The 17,382-nt window shown below is 30.6% G+C and overlaps 2 protein-coding genes across 5 annotated transcripts in view; both read left to right on the top strand.

Moving 5' to 3' along the window:
* LOC148628476 (uncharacterized) overlaps window positions 1-2,741 on the top strand; it is a 51,280-nt gene extending 48,539 nt beyond the window's left edge. Inside the window, exons 34-37 of the mRNA XM_088588127.1 lie at window positions 43-429; window positions 663-958; window positions 1,284-1,355; window positions 2,230-2,741. Coding sequence (XP_088444253.1) covers window positions 43-429; window positions 663-958; window positions 1,284-1,355; window positions 2,230-2,274 — 800 coding nt within the window. The 3' untranslated portion in view covers window positions 2,275-2,741. The remainder of the gene's footprint in view (window positions 1-42; window positions 430-662; window positions 959-1,283; window positions 1,356-2,229) is intronic.
* Window positions 2,742-6,749: 4,008 nt separating this feature from the next.
* LOC148628475 (protein deacetylase HDAC6-like) overlaps window positions 6,750-17,382 on the top strand; it is a 36,360-nt gene continuing 25,727 nt past the window's right edge. For 3 of the 4 annotated variants that reach the window (XM_088588097.1, XM_088588079.1, XM_088588069.1), the window contains exons 1-9: window positions 6,756-6,834; window positions 8,189-8,283; window positions 10,533-10,697; window positions 13,099-13,133; window positions 14,157-14,298; window positions 14,755-14,892; window positions 15,286-15,383; window positions 15,780-15,884; window positions 16,631-16,699. In XM_088588097.1, coding sequence (XP_088444223.1) covers window positions 8,212-8,283; window positions 10,533-10,697; window positions 13,099-13,133; window positions 14,157-14,298; window positions 14,755-14,892; window positions 15,286-15,383; window positions 15,780-15,884; window positions 16,631-16,699 — 824 coding nt within the window. In that variant the 5' untranslated portion in view covers window positions 6,756-6,834; window positions 8,189-8,211. Of the gene's footprint in view, window positions 7,114-8,188; window positions 8,284-10,532; window positions 10,698-13,098; window positions 13,134-14,156; window positions 14,299-14,754; window positions 14,893-15,285; window positions 15,384-15,779; window positions 15,885-16,630; window positions 16,700-17,382 lie in introns of all 4 variants that reach the window. The other variant, XM_088588088.1, reaches the window with a different exon arrangement.

Here is a 17,382-nt window from a genome sequence, read left to right as displayed (position 1 = left end):
GCAAACTTCTCATAACCTAATGATTTCTTATGTTTTCCACAGGCATAAAGGATAACAGATATGGTTTAATTGGATTTGGTGGAACACCACGATCATCTTTTGGACGTAAATCAGCTTCCTCCACCCATACTTTCGAGGGCAGTATTTTCAGTGAATCAAATAACTTTGCTAAAGGAAAGGAGACACTCAGCTTTAAATATCATTTTACAGACCCACTGGAAGCCATCTTGACTGCTGCTGACATGCCATTCAGAGCTGGAGTTTCCAAGACTGTTGTCCTCCTTCACTGTGGACAATGTGACAGTTCAAAAAATGTTAACTACAACCATGTAAAACATGTTCTACTAACAAGGGGAATAACTCTACATATCATCAGAGATCAGGATATCAGATTGTCTGGAAATAGTAGTCCAAAAAATACCATCTATGGTATGTACACACTCAAATATTTTATCATAAACAACATCATGAATAGACAGCACTTTTTTCTTCTTGGTGGCTTATTGTTTTGATTGTATTAAAGCTTTGTTTCAAATGATTCTGATCACCAAAAAGCTTCTTTTTTTTTAAATTGCAAAGATTTTATTTTATTATATTTTATCTTGATTTTGAGGTAAAAGTAAAATCTTTACATTCTTAATTAGAATTTAATATTATTTTAGGCTTTGATAACAACAATAAATACATGATAAAACCAATGAAAGATATATCATCAAAGGACATCAGCATTCCTGAAGATTCATGTGTTTCTCTGACCCTGAAGACTGATGGTTCCATGTTCCATGCCAGTGGTTTAACTGATTCTAAGATCCGCAGCAGGAAATGGTTTATGAACACTGTTAGTAAACGAATCAGTGAATCTGCTAAACCTGACGAATGTCAAGTTTGTCAATGTGTTGCTGATCATACAGGAATGGCCAAATCTGTCTGTAGAACATGTTATACAAAGGTTTCAGATGTAAGTTCCTTAACATTAAATGTAAGGACAATGCTTCTTGTTAAGGTTGAAGTGTATTGTCTATTGAAAGGAAATTTAGTGACAGTCTGATATTATTCATAAAAATTATAGTCACTCAACTGTAAGCCATTTAATCTTTTAATTAGAATATTAATACATTAACATTCTTTCTGGCATTGATTTATATGTGATAGTTTACCGGTAAATCTCTTGGTCCAGTTAACTTCCTAAGACATCTCATCTGGAAATGGTCATTCAATCAAGGGAAGATCAACTCTATTCCATAAATTTCTAACTTTCTACATTTATAATCTTTTTATTGCAGTATTTGCCAAATTGGTGGAGCATGTTGAAGCAACCGTCCAAAATAAAGAACCAGTTTGAGAAACAGTTTAAGGTAGGTATTAAAATGAAGATGTTTCATTAATGAAAAAAAGAAAGTAATATTACTTATTGAATACTCAAGATTTTTCCTTAGCAATGATTAGTAACAAAATATTATGATTAAAACAGTTTATCAAATATGTTATCTGAGATTGCTCTATAACAATGAAACTACCTATGGTGCTATAAATAACATTTGGTTAAGAATTCAATAAAAGTTATAGAGGTATATTTGTTTAAACCAGTTTCTGGTCATGTTATTTACCAAATATTTAAGGTTACCAAATGAAAAATATTAGCATGCATTTGTTCTTAATGTATGACTAAACTCAGACCAAAAAGGTTTGTGAGTTGTCACAACATTTTTATGTCCACATAACATCACAAAATGTGGCTTCTAAGCAACTTTCATTAACTTCTTACAAAAAAGAGGTTTACAGGTTGTTTTCCTATATGGATATATTGGTCACATGCTTCGACAAACTTAATGTTGTCTTGATATAACAAGCTTTTATTGTTGAAGAAAGTGACAAAAATCCCCTGCAAATAAAAATGTAATGATATGAAGTGTTTTCCCAAATTTTGTAGAATTAACACATTTTTAGCAGTTAACAATGTAAGATGTGAAGGTAGCATGAAAATTCTCCTCCCCCCAAAAGGTTTCCATGTTACACATGAATGAACTGTATATATGGTTTGTTGGCAGAGTAAGCACACATTTTACAAATATCATGCAATATCCATATTGATTTCACTAAGTTTATTTTCAGGGCCAAATTTGATGTAAACTTTACATATTTTTGTAACAGCAGAAAAAAACATACACACTAATACTGATCTGTATGTGTCTTTATTAGAGTTCCACAAGTTTTTCTTTGTTTTTACAGGACTATTTCGGTGATGACACATGGGAAGTCCTGAACAAACCATAAATCAGAAATAGATTGGAAATAAACATACAATTTCTTCAATTTATGAGATTCTATGATTGATTTTTGTAATTTTATGGACCAGAATTATTCAATGCACAAACTTTTATTATATGTTGTATTTTATTGTGTTGTGGAAAAACTTATTACAGATCTAGTAATAATTAGTTTCATGAAGCTGGACTTGTGTGTTTTTATTTTTTTTTAAATAATGTAAAATGGTTTAGCCTTAATTAATGTTTAAGAACAAAGTGTTATAATTTCAGATTTTTATAATTATGCTTTCATGAGGACTTATTTTCCACAATATATTACTGACAAACTTTTCATGACTGATATAGTGTGTGTAGATGAAATGTTAATTTTTTTTCTGTTTGTTGAAGCTTTCATACAGTATGTCTGTAAAATTGTGTACATATGAGTTGATTTATTTATTTTAGTCATAAATTGAAATAAAACTTTTTCACATATTTTGACTTCTTTTGTAAGGAAGTTGTAATGCATGCACAAAAATGAGAGTGAAGAACAATGTCAATAAGACATATTAACATCACAAAAAAAAAAAAAAAAAGAAAATCACAATCAATAAAGGGATGTCACACCAAGGGTCTTTCATTGTGAACAAGTACTCCATGAACAAATATCTTACATATTGAAACAAAAGCAGAAATACATAATCCAAATATCTTAAAACAATTCTTGTTATGATTTAAATTTATTTGGTAGAAGTTGTCAGATGGCTCCCGGTTAGAGTTATTGCCCTTGAAAGGCATAAAATGGCAATTTTTGGCCTATATGTTGGGAACTAGGATAGATAAGAAAAATAACTTTTATTTGATGAAATAATTCTTACAATAAGGCCTACAAAAGTCCAATGGGTCATCAAAGTTGTAGAACAACTCCTTGTAAGAGTTATGCCCTCGAAGGGCAAAAATTGTACAAGTTGAACAATTCAGGCTCCTTGGAGCCTTTAGTACATGTTGCCATCACTTGGTATCCGTCTCCGTCATTGTAAAATATTTTCAAAACTCTTCTTTGCATAAAGTACTTGACTAATCAGTGCCAAACTTGGTATGAAAGTTCCTTAGGGTATCCTGCATAGAACTGATGTTGGGGATTTTTGATCCATCAAAAAACATGGTGGCTGTTACTAAAAATAGAACTTAGGGGTCAGTCAGATGTTTTTTCGCATATATCTCAAAAACTGCAAGGTTTAGGAAAAGATCTCACCTGTAATTTAAATTACAGGTCTATGGTTTAGCCAAGTTCTGACATGGGTTAAATGTGTGCAGCATGATGAGATCTATCTGTTGTCAAATTTTTGTGTTAATCTGTTACACCATGTTGGAGTTGTTGCTCTTTTTCCTTGATTTTTCTCTATTTTGATGAAATTACTTTAAAAAAATGTTCTCATCCGAAACTTCTCGACCAAATTTGATGAAAATTGAAATGATTGTTCTTTAGCATTAGGAATTTTTCAAGTTGCTCATTTACATTTGTTACTTTGTATGTATTATTTTGGTTATTTTATATTCTTTGTTATGTGGGTCTGTTTTCCATGTTCAGTCTTTTCCCTTGATTACATTCCTTTGATTTCCACTAGTATCTTTGTTCCCTTGATTATTGTTTATAATCTTTCATTAATATCAATTTTAAGAACTTCCAATGAGTACATTCCTAATTTCATATTAAGTGTGAGATTCTGTAGCTTTGGGGACATTTGTGTACCTTTGTAAATAACTTAAAATACTACTGTATTTGTAAAGATATACATTGGCAGACAATGTACACATATGATATGCAGCTCAGATAGAGAGCAGTCTAAATTGAAATAGCTGTCAATAAAAAACTACAGTACTTAAAAATATAGTTTACCCTTTAGTTCTTCTCATATCTATTAGTGGTCATCAAATATGGGGAATAGGGAAAAATGAAGGATTAAATAGTGAATCAATAATCATATAAGTTCATTGTGTTTGTGGATGCTAATGCTTACGGATGAGAAGTACACAAAAACCACATTTTGCTGAAAGAAATGTATACACTGTAAATAACAAATTGATATACAAATGATTGTATCACACAGATAAGTATGGCAAGCCATTGTGGAATTTATTCCTCATTTATTGATATCAAAAATATCTGATAGCATGTGATTAAATATTTTTCTACATGTGCATAATTCAATTATTGATATTAATAAATTGAATCAAATAGTAACATGTTGATAAATATCAATCAACATGTTATTTAATCTTTTTCAAACAGAATTGCATGCTGGGTCAAACACAAACGTTGATAACAATTACATTTTTGTGATCATCATTAAACCACCTATTGAGGTACCCTCTTTTACAACACATTAATAATTCAATTATTTATTGATATCAGTGATTAATTATTAACATTTTGATAAATATTATTAACATGTTGATAATTCATTTATTGATATCAAAATTTATTTTATTAATTTATGAAGAAATATGTCATATATTTATTGACAGCAATAAATGACACTTTATTGATGTCAAAAATTAATTCTCAATATCAATAATTCATTTATTGAAATCAATAAATAGGAAATAAATTCCACAACGACTTACCATAGATAATCACTTATTTTGTCCAGGCATAACAAAACACCAGTAGAAATCAGAATTACATACTGGAAGTTCATATTAAATTTTGTGTCAATGATACCAACACAATTGCATGAGTTGTTTAAAAATGTGGATATTGTGTGTTCTTGCTTCTTACTGGTCGGTCATAGAATCTAAATCAAGATCTGACTTAACGTTTCGAGCATTCAGGGGGCCCACTGGAATCGCCTATATGCTGTCATAAATTTCTTTATTTTTTTTTTCTTCAGGAGTATTGTGCCATCTTCACTGTTCGAGTTTTTTAGGCAGCTTTATGATTTATTTTATTTGAAAAATCTATCATAGTCAGTTCTTAAATTCCTTATTAAGACTACATGTTTAATCAAAAGATATTAGTTCTTAACACAACTCAGTTTCATCTTAAGAGATCTCACCATTCAGGATAACTATCATTATCAAACTATAAACCTTGCTCCTAATCTTCCTTTGCAATATTCAATTCTTTCAAAGAAAAAAAGGTGAGGAAAAAAACCAACAAAGCACACTAGGTAATACTCCCTACTCCCTACTCCCCTCCCCCGAAACCACTTTGTAAGAAATCCCAAAAGTCATTTAGTAGGAAATTTAGAAGGTGCACAAAGGCATCTTCTGATGAAGATAGAAAGTACTACCGTACGGAAATACAGAACAGTGAATATTTATTTGGACATTTTTATAGTTTGAATTTTCACAATTTTATAATCAGGTTTATTTATAGTTTAAGACTTAGAAATAATATTGTTATGATTTTCCCTCATCCCTTAGACAGAGTCTGAAATTTATATGGATATTTTAGCTTGCCGTTATTTCATTGAATCTGCTTTTGTTTTAAAATTGTTATGGACACATGGTCGCGGAAACTTTTAACTTCGCAAAATTTCACTTAGTTTGTACAAAAGAATTATGGGAACCAATTCAACATTTTAGCGGAAATAAAATATGCATTCCAAGGATATAGACTAGACAGGGAAAATAGACACACACAACAAAGTACACGAAGAAACTTAAATAATGTGTACAAAGAAACAAAAGTAAATGAACAACCCAGACTTAACAGGAAACATGGACCAGGTGCACCGGTAGGGCGAGTCCAAGAAACACTGTCATGCCCGCTGAGTTGCTCATAAAATCTTGCGGAAATGCCACACCCGCCGAGTTGCTAATAAAATATCACGTCTGTTGTAGACAAATTTTAAGAGGAAAGGAACACTATGACACGGTGAACAAATTAATTCGATTTAGGACGGATCCAGACACTTTGAAAAGGAGGGTGCCAGCCAGGGTTCCTTAGAAAAAGGGGGTTCTATGACAAAATTTGCTATTTTTAAAAATTTTACTCATAAAAATGACAAATTTTCCAATACAATGGAGGATTGCCGACCCCTGCACCCCCATGGATCTGGCACTGACGATCCAGGATGGCAGGAGTGTGGTTGATGACGACCAGAAAACTTCAATTGTGTAGCAATATAACCCTGTTCCAGAAGCCTAATTTTAAGAAGTCTACCATAGCATAACAGAAAATTTTATCCTAGCATCCCTGAATAAAAATTAAATGATTGCTCCAATAGCCAAAACATTGTCAACTGTACACATGATCAGTATCTTAAGTATAAAGAAAACTATATAATTTTCGCAATTTCGGTGCTTATTTAAAATTTATAGACTCTGTCAGAAGAAAATACTAAATAATATACATTTTGTATTTTATATTTATTATATCACATCGCATAAATTTTATGATTATTGTAGAAAAAATCGATTCCTAGGTTAAATATTTCGATAAAAAGATATTTCGGGCGCCCTTTTACACCCTTGGTGCTCCGGATGCTTTTTAGCAGGACCGACGAAATGACGTACTTAGTAGTTTCAGTCCCTATTCCGAATTGTCCTCAGATTATGAAATTTCGTATGGTATCCACTGGTATTGATTCTTTTGATACTTTTCTAGATATAACATATAATTTCAAGGCATAATAAGATACAGTTAGGACAGATTAAAAGTTATATTCTACAACAGTGCTATCTGTATAATTTTGAAATTGTGTTTTCTTACATGTTCTGCATATGGCCCTGGACCACAGCCTGGCACAGGGATTTTGTTGTTATTGGGGTGTACTATAAAACAGCGTCATTTCTACCGGAAAGGAAACCTTTCTACAGTTCTACTGTGGGAACATAAAATCTACTGATTTACATTACAGTGAGCATTGTCAAAATGATCTATACAAACCTGAATTCAAACTCTTAAATTTGTATTTCAATCTCATTTTTTAATTAGTAGAGCTATGAATTTGATAGAATGTGTTACATGTAATTACTGTCTAAATAGATAAAGGAATGTTGTATGACAGAATAATGATCACTGAGGAGCAATCAGCTGATCAGGATTATTGATAATGATATAATGATTGACAATGAGAAAATGGATCCATATTGGATATGTTATATTTGATTAGATATATCACCATTGTAAGGAGAGCAAATCATTTCCTAAAGATTAATCTCTACTGCGCAATTACTTTGACAGAAACTGTCAATTTAACAGTTCTTAATTTTGTAGAACCATGTGTATAGACACATTATAAATTTACCATTGCTGATACAAAATGTCAGTTACAATGTACCACCCTTTTGATTTTTTTATCTTTCTTTACATTTTTCTTTAATTTCAACAGTACAGTGTATTTTCTAAGTTTTTTTGGCAACAGAATAGGAATTATTATTCCTTTAAAAGTTGATGATTTTGGAAATTTGGCAGTAGGATTCTTGAATGTTTCTTACATTTCCCAAAGAATTGTACATTGTTCCTCATGGTATGCACTTCATTAAAAAGGGCTCATAAATTTCAATTTATTACGTTACATGTACATGATTAAAAATTAAAAAAAATAAAATTTGCCTGCCCACCCCTAATTTTGTAAAATGTTGGATGAGAATCTAGGAATTTTTTCATGATGGTCTTATTTGCATGCAATCTACATTACAGTTAAGGAAATGTAATTCAAATGATTCACAGTTTATCACATTAAAAAAAAATACACAAAGAATTAATATTATTTGTTTAACAGATTTTTTTCACTACACCAGGAATTGTAAAAATCATATACATGTATACTGGTATATATATATTTTGGTTGACAGAAAATGAGAGTTTGTTGTTTCACATTTCTTTTAATATGAATTGTATCATGAAAATATTTATCTTGAAAACTTAAATGACAGAATATATTAACACAGATTATTACTGGGTGGTTATTTGTTCTTTTGTATTAAAGGGAAGTAAATGGGTTGACAGTGAATGGCAGAATCAGAAGCAAATTTTGGTGGAGGTGAAGAAAGTAGAAAATCAGTTATATCTTCTGAAGATGAGGTTAGTAATGTTTACAGTAATTGTTATTTTCTTTGTAAAGGTTTTTGATTTCCTATACTGGCATTCTGCCCTAACAGATGCCGTAAACATTGCTGAAGCAAAGGTTTCTCACATAAAAAAATATTGGCTTTTAGAATACAATGTAAGTAATTCCATATTTCATTTTGGTTTGATAATTTCTCTTAATTTTTCCATGTAGAAATTTTACATAGCTTTTAACTGGCATTGGAAGGCTCCTAAACGAAAACTCATTTAGGGTTGAATTTAGGCATATTATACTAAGATTGTGAAAATTAAACTACTTTTCACAGTAAGTGTATCTTTTTTTGTTTTCAGATGTCATTGTATGACTTTTGATTACAACTGATTATTGTAAAATATTTTTTTAGGACCTTAAAGTGGCAGTCGCCTTATGGTGATCACTCCATCCATCCATCTGTCCCTCCATCTGTAACAAATAGTGTCCATGCTGTAACTTCTTTGTCTTTCAATGTAGGCTTTTGATAATTTGCAAGTGGGTAGATCACCTTAAGACAATGTGTCACCTACCATGGATATTGACCTGTAACCTTGGAGTTTGACCTCTGGCTTTTGATATTTGGCATATGAGTTGATCACCAAAATCAAATTGATATACATGATATACATTGGGTTAATTGCAACAGCGGGGCCTACATAGATGGATTACATCTCAATGATTTCTAGTTTATCATGTTTTCATATGGTATTCTGATTACTGTTTTATTACTTTCATTTTTATATTTTTATAATTCATTTCTATGAATGCTTTAAATGTTTTGAGGTACAATTGTGTATTTGATTTTAGTACATGTAAAGTGAAGCCAGTCTAACTCTTAACCAGACAGCTTCTGAAGTGTCTTTCATTTCAATACATTTTGAAGCATTTTAAACCAACAACCTGCCTATTCCAAACAAATTCTTCAGTGTTAAAGTGGTTCAGTTTAAACTCTAGTGTGCCATAGGGCCGATTTGGCCAATTTAGTAATACAATGTACTACCTTTGAGTGGATAGTATAGTGGATTTCAAAATCAGCAATGCAACAGTGACTCTGATGGCACACATCTTAAGCAGAAAATTCCCACAGAAAATAAAAACGAAAAAAAAAAAAAAAAATACAGAAAACAAATAAAAGCACAATAAAATGGAAGATGATAGGTACAACTAATTGACATGATTTAGTACTACATGGTGCATGTATTTTGGAATAGTAGGCTTGTTTTATGTTTGACGTATGCATGTTCAATTCTACTACTATATCTGTTACCTTTGTATATATCAAATGGTAGAATTGAAGAACTTCAGTACCAATATTTACTGCATTTAAATTTGTATCCCAGGTTTCCTTAAAAGTTCTAAGATTTTGATAACTATAATCAACATTGGTGGATGTAAAATTTACTTTTGTGAGAAAAAAAAAATTGATCAATTGAACAAACCAATACATTGTAGTGAGCCAAATACATGTAACAATTCATCAAATAGAAAAAAAGTTCTGTAGTTTGAGAGAAAGAATGTGCATTCGTTGAGGTCCCAATAACACATAGTTATGTGGACAATTTAAACCCTGCCGCATTTTTTTTCACCTAAAGTAAAAAATTTCACACATTCTTCCTGTAAGCATGTCATATGGTGGATTTATTTTTGGAACAAATTGACAACAATTTGCTGTCTTCCAAGGACTTTGTTTATTTTGTGACTTTATATTTTGAAAGTTGAAATTTCTGTAGTACTTTATAAGCAATTACTCATCACAATGGCTTGAAATTTAAAGCATTTTTTTCTGTAGGTATGCCATAAAATATGATCCATTTTCAAACAAATTTGACAACAACTTCCTGTTTACCCAGGACTTTTTTTATTTTCCTTTTACCATGATTGAAAGCAGGGGAATCAGTAGTGTGCCATCACTCACAGATTTCTTGTTCAAGATAAAGATGGGCATGTCTATGTCTGTTCTTATTGTTTTAAATTCATCTTCATGATACAACACTACAATTCAAACAATAGAATTTTCATTAGTCCACACTATAGTAGTGGATATCAAATTAAGATAACGTTGAAACTATGAAAGATCATTCTGGAGCACTTCTCTATTTGTTACAATGACTTGAAGGCACAATGCAGGACAATCATTATATTGTATATATTCATAATCACATTTCCTTTTATTAAATGAGATGACAATATACATGAACATAATCATATGCTTTTTTGTTGGTAACTGAAGGCAAATATAGAAAGGTTGTTACAGAAAAGAAAATCTCACAAAGAAACTCTTGAAGAAGTAAAGAGAAAAGGAAGAGAAGAAAGAAAGAAGAGAGAAGAAAAAATGAATGAATCTGATGGATCTGACAATGAGGAAGAATACTATGTTAGACAGCTCTCAGCAATGGTTTGTATAAGTGTTTGTGAATTTAAATTGTGTTTATTTTTGATACAGGTTAAATATCACCAATATGACAGTCATATAGATCTGGATAGACTCTATCCAGTCACTTAGACTCTATCCAGTCACTAGCACCGTCTTCTCTGTAATGTCTGATACAATGTTTGTACATTAACCAACCACAGAAAGTGTGTAATGATAAAAGCTTAAGTTCATTTCAGAAGTCTGGAAGTTCTTGAGCTTTTACTATACTCGGCTGTCCAATGTGAAGCTGTAGAAAAAAGTCCTGTTTTATTCAACTTTTCATTCATTTGTTATTAAATCAATTTTTATACATGCCAATAATTTAATTACATACAAAATAGTTAATGATTGTGAGGACAATATTACAAAATGCGGGCTGCCCAAGGACCATGATAACTGATATTGCCCAAGCTATATGCAATGCACAATATCAGTTTTCTGATCCATATAGCAACCAGTGGGCAGTCCACATTTGGTGATATTGCCCTCACCATCGTTTACTATTCTGTTTATTGCATTGAAGAACCGTACACTAATATACACTGCTTTTTGCTTCAGAATCTGTTCAATGTTATTGTGTTCTTACATAATCTGTTTAGTTGTCATATTTGTAGAATAATTGTGCAATATATTGTAACTTTTTTTTACATATGCATTATTAGGAATTAACATACAGTCAGACAAAATGAAAACAAAAGGGCTATCTGGAATGCAGTGCTCTCTACACTATCATATTTTTGTTGATTTCACATTTATAATAAGCACTGTTTTTTATCATTTTTTGGGCTTTTATTTTGGAAAATAGTTTTTTTGTTATGTTTTGGCTTTTTTCAGTTATTTATTCTTCATTTCTCCTGAAATTTGTCATATTCTTTATTGTCTGACATATTTTTATTGTCTGCTAATGACAACAATGATGTCAAAGTCACTGATGTGTTTTTATAAGGGGAATAACTCAACAATAAGTAGTGGTCTGAATTTTTGGTATTGACTGTCAATACCATAGAATTACTGATGTTTTTAATCCAGTCACTGATGCATTTTTATAAGGGGAATAACTCACCACTAGGTACCAGAGAATTGGACCGCTTACTTTCAGTACTTTGGAATTCTACACATCAGCTGATCAAGGTTTAACCAATAGAATGTTAGAGTTTATTACTGATATGCATAAAATGCTATTGATTAAATGGTGTAAGCAAAATTTTTGGGTTTTTCATTCCAATCATTTTCAATACCTTATGTCACTGGTCTATCACTGGAACTTCCCTTCTATTTCTGAACACTACACAGAAATATAGTCCAAGTGTAATCCTCTTTTATAAGAAATAATTATGTTCCTTGCAATTTATCTGCTCAATAACATTCTATTATTTATGCAAATGATATTAATATCTAGTCTTCATATCAACTCAAGATTTGAGGGACTCCTTTTTGGCCTTGAAAGATATTTAGTAATAAATTTACATTAAGGAAGTTTATTTCTTGGAGTAATGTGTCTGGAAGGATAAAATGTGTTTAATATTTTCATTTTAACACACTTATAAGTCAAATAATCCATCCTATCATTAATGTTTTACCATTTATAATCAGGAAGTGATAAGTAGTGATTTTAACCAAGTAAAATTGGCGGAAAAATTCAAATTGATATAAGTGTCTAGATTTTGAAAATCTTGTGTTAAGGAAATTATTTTCTTAAGCTGATATTGGTTGTATTTAAGTATAATTGTTATTTAGGATAAATACTCTGTTAATGTAGCTTATGAATGTAAATGCACATTTATGTTTGGATAGATTTAAAATAGGGGAAAATGGTAAATGGAACAAAAATTTGTAAATGTATGTAAAGTTGGATCAGTAGTAGAGATTGACTTTCAGTTTATACATATTAAAAAATGACTGTTCTTAAGAGTATTTTAAATGCAATGTATGATCACAATAGAATTTTACATCATATAATCTTTGAAATTTTATTCATGCTACAATTTTCACAAGAATCAAAAACTGCCCAAGCTATCAGGACTTTGACTATCTTTTTTGTCAAAGAACAGCTTATTTTTTTTGTTCATTAGCATTTGTGATATAAGATGCACTTTGCATGAACTACTTTTCACAACCCCAAATGAAGAAAAATCCATGTGACATCTTCATATGAAATTTATGATTAATTATCACTTATTTTGATACAAGTCATTGGATTTTTTATGGTATAAATAATGTTTTTTTTCTATCAATCACATAAAAATGAAAGTTGGTTGTGTAGGGCAAACAACAGATATTATAATATAATTTTTTTACACATATATCATCTTGATTCAACAATTTTATACAATGGTTCAGGATAAGATTATTTTAACATGATTCCATATATTTTCTATTTCAGTCTATATCTTATCAAAGGCCACAGAAATGGTTAGGGTAAGTTTACTAAATAATTTCTGGTCGAGTCAGATGGCAGTAAACAGGAATAAATTATAAATAAAGTCAGTAATGTATAATTTGAATTTCATATCTTTTTCCATTAATGTTAATGTAGTTAAACAGGCTCATTTACAGATATATAGTGAATTTGTATCCCAAACATATGCACTAACAGTATTACAATTCAAACATGATATATCTATTTGGGAAGCAAAAAAGCATCAAGTATCACATTACATCACAAAAACATCACAGAAAGGGTCTGATCAAATGTGTACTCTACTATAGTCAATCTTCTTGTAATGAGACCTTCTGTATGTTGGACACCAAGAAGACTTATTGTGTGTTTTTTGTTCATGTTTTTTTTTTGTTTTTTTTATTATTCTAAAATAAAGTATTAATAGAGAGTGAGCTGTAAGTGCTTTATTTTTAACCATATTTGGTAATGCAGCACATGTAACATTCATCTTGTTCACATATTGAGGGTTTTCTTGTTGTTCATTAAAGACCCATGGGTGGTTTTTAGCTGACAGGGGTTGTTATCTCTTTGACATATTCACCTTATCTATTCTCCATATACTGTGAAAGTACTATTGTTCATGGGATCTTAATTTTCGTGGTTTTCGTTGGTAGGCCAAACCACAAAATTTGGTTCCCATCGAAAAGGCAATTTCCATTGATGTGTAAACTGAAAACCTCAAAACTATGAATGCAAGAATCCATGAACATGTGTTTCTTCCATAATCCACAAAAATTGGTTTCCACGAATTAAAGTACTTTCACAGTAGTAGATTATCATCAATACTGCAAATTGATAAATGATCAAAGTTTCAAACTTGTAGATGAACATATTTGTAGAAATTAATATTTGCAGTTTAAGAAAGTTTCAAATGCTAAGGTTTGACTTAGTGTTGAGGACAGGTTAGACTATCTTTAAAGTACATGTAACTTTGACAAAAAATAAAATTGTACAGTTAGCTCAATGGAATTAGTAATATTATTTATTTTGTTGATTTTTAGTACTGGCTATATTTATGATGAAATGATGCTGAAACACAAGAATGATTGGGACCCAAACTTCCCAGAGAAACCAGAAAGGATTTTGGAGCCATTCAAACGATGTGCTAAACTTGGGCTATTGGAAAGATGCACAAGAATAGAGGTACTTTAGATTAATAAAATGATACACACTAACTATCTGTGGTATTGACATTGACGCTTTAAAAAATTTGGTGTTGAAAAGAAAGGTAAAGATACATGTTGTAAAGTCTTTTTCAAGTCAAAAGAAGAAGATCCTTCAATTTCAATTTCCTCATTAAAGATATTTATAAAACAAAACTTAATTGAAAAACATAAATAATTGAAAAATGGTTATGAACATCTTAGAATGCTTTAATTCAATGAGTATTGAATATTCTAGCATTCTTGGCATAGGTGATTATATTTTAGTCATTCAGACAACTCTTTTCTCTGATGTTTCAAGGTGAGTGATTCAGCCATTTAATTTTAATTGCTATTTATTATATTTGGCATGTCTGACGTGTGCACATGCTTTTATTCCTACATTCAAAACTTGACTCTTAACTGTTTTGAGTATCTATATTTTAATTTTTTTTAGAAACAATATGGAACAGAAGATATGGTGCTTCTCCAGCACACCCAAGAATTATTGGATAAAGTGAAATCAACTTCTATGATGACTAAAGAAGAAAGAAAGGCATTTAGTCAACAATATGATTCTATATACTGTAATCAGGTGTGTTTATTGGTGAGACTTGCAATTCAAATAATGGAGTAAATATAAGTAATAAACATATTCACATGCATATGACCCTTCAGTCATGGTCTATCGACTTTGAAATTTCTCTTTAAGGTTTTAATGTTAAGTTTTCTGATAAGGTCAGTTTACCATTAACGACTTGTGCTATGTCAATTGTATTTTAGTTGCATTAGTATCACAACATGACATTTTCATATCGGTTTCATACATATGCCTTTGCACTTATTTTCAAATTTTGAAAAACAGTGACCATGTGCAACAAGTGAGACAAATCTCTGTGATATCAGTTCATTATACTGGATTCTCCTATAAGTGAGCCTGTTAAACAAATTTTTTATTTGACACAATCATGTTAAAATGTTTCTACAGGATACATATGAAGTTGCTTTAGTAGCATTAGGTTGTGTTATAGAATTGATGGAGCATATATTGAAACAAAAAGTCACCAATGGATTGGCATTGATAAGGTAAACAAAATGTTAACAACAGTGTACGTGAGGTCAAGGGCAATGATGGATTAAACAAGGTCAAATATTCAAAGAAGTCAAGGTACAAATTGTAGCATCAAAAAAGGAAACAGGAACAACATTCAAAAACATACAATACATAATTGAGCAACACTGAGTAAACTTATAACTGAGTATTACCTATACCACTTGTATACAGTCAAAACTAATTTCAAGTTATCACAATGCTAAGATTATTTAAATGTACCTTTTCATCCATGATGTGTTAAGTAAGAAAAATAATGTGGAATTTATGTAATTATTTCCCATTTCTATTTCAGTATTAAATCATTAGTAAGTGTTATCCAATAGATTATTGAATATGTTGTTTTTTTTTGTTTTTTTGTTTTGCTGCAGGCCTCCAGGGCACCATTCTATGAGAGATACACTTTGTGGATTCTGTATCTTCAATAATGTTGCTATAGCTGCCAAACATGCTGTTGATACCCTAGGGGTTAAAAAGTTTGTACACATGATAAATATAAATAATATTGACATGATATACAGTCATTCTGTGGCCGAAATTTTATTGATAGAATACCAGATTTAAAATTGGAGTGTTGTAAATGGAGGCACATTTTGTGCAATAAAAGGTTAAATACTGAGTAAAAAACAGACATTTTAAATATAGTTAAACAACTTGCTGTTTCTTGTTCAAATTCATTCAGTAATTTTGTTATTATCCTTCATTCTCATATAAATAGATTTAGGATTGATTTGTGTAGGAATGTCTATCAGAAAACAGATAATAGAAAACTAAGATTGATTTGTGTAGGAATGTTTATCAGAAAACAGATAATAGAAAACTGAACCTTTGTTGACTTTTTGTTAGATATAAATATGTATGAAACATAGGAAAACTTGTCTAAACTGAACTGTGCATGTATAAGTAACTTTATAAACCCAACCCTGAATGACACAGCAGTTTATCTAAACCAGATATTTGTACCTTCTCACTCCATATATATGTTCTATTGATAACTAGTTTAAGAACATTTCCAGATGAACTATTTGCAGATTGATAATTTTTTCACTTTAGACAGGTTTCATTATCAGTTGATAACAAATGGCAAAGAACAGTAAAAAAACCCAATCAACTGATTGTTCTTAGAGTAACTAACTAGTATACTTGTTGGGCTTTACATTTACATAGACTTGTAGGTACATAATAATAATGTATTTGAAGAATTCCTACCTTTTTATTTCAGGGTACTTATAGTAGATTGGGATGTACATCATGGTCAGGCAACACAACAAATGTTTTATAATGATCCAAGGTATAACAAAATATTAATTAGCAATACCATATTTTTCGGACTAGAAGTCAATACTTTTTTTCATCAAAGTGTCAGCCTTGACTTATCGTCCACTTTGACTTATCTAAGGATTTTTCAAGAAAAATGTTCATCTACAATGCATTTCATTGGGTTTGTTAATTTATTTTTGATTGCTTTCATTCAAAATATTGGGTAAACTGCAATCAACGAAAGCCATCACTCAAACAGTCACACCGGCAGTTGAACTCAAAGATAATTGATCACTGCCGCTCTCCTTTATGAATGAATACGATAATGTTAATAAAAACCTCAAAACCTTTAAAATACATAAACAAACTCTAGCAGATGTGTTAACAAAACGGTATGTTATAACACATTCGCACATGGTTCAAATTATAATCAGTTAAAGTGTTATCTAAATGGCTAATTGCAACCCAATTTTTTTTATTGTATTTCGAAATAGCAGGTGATATTGTTTATTAATTACTGCTAGTAATTATGGCCTATTCATCAAACTAATTAGTTTCCCGCTAATTTCACACCTGGGTGCCCACACTTGACATGTTTACGATTTCATACACCTGATGATTTTAGGCTTCAGAGTAATTGACACGCAATTCAATAAAAATTATTGAACTTGCGGACAAAAGTACACATCAACAAAAATACAAATATTAATTTAA

This window comes from Perna viridis, chromosome 1 (assembly GCF_037379345.1).
Source record: "Perna viridis isolate PV_CMFRI_1.1 ecotype Kerala chromosome 1, ASM3737934v1, whole genome shotgun sequence".
Lineage (NCBI taxonomy): Eukaryota > Metazoa > Mollusca > Bivalvia > Mytilida > Mytilidae > Perna > Perna viridis.
Note: the sequence above shows the minus strand (reverse complement) of the source record. Positions and strands in the feature narration are given on the sequence as shown.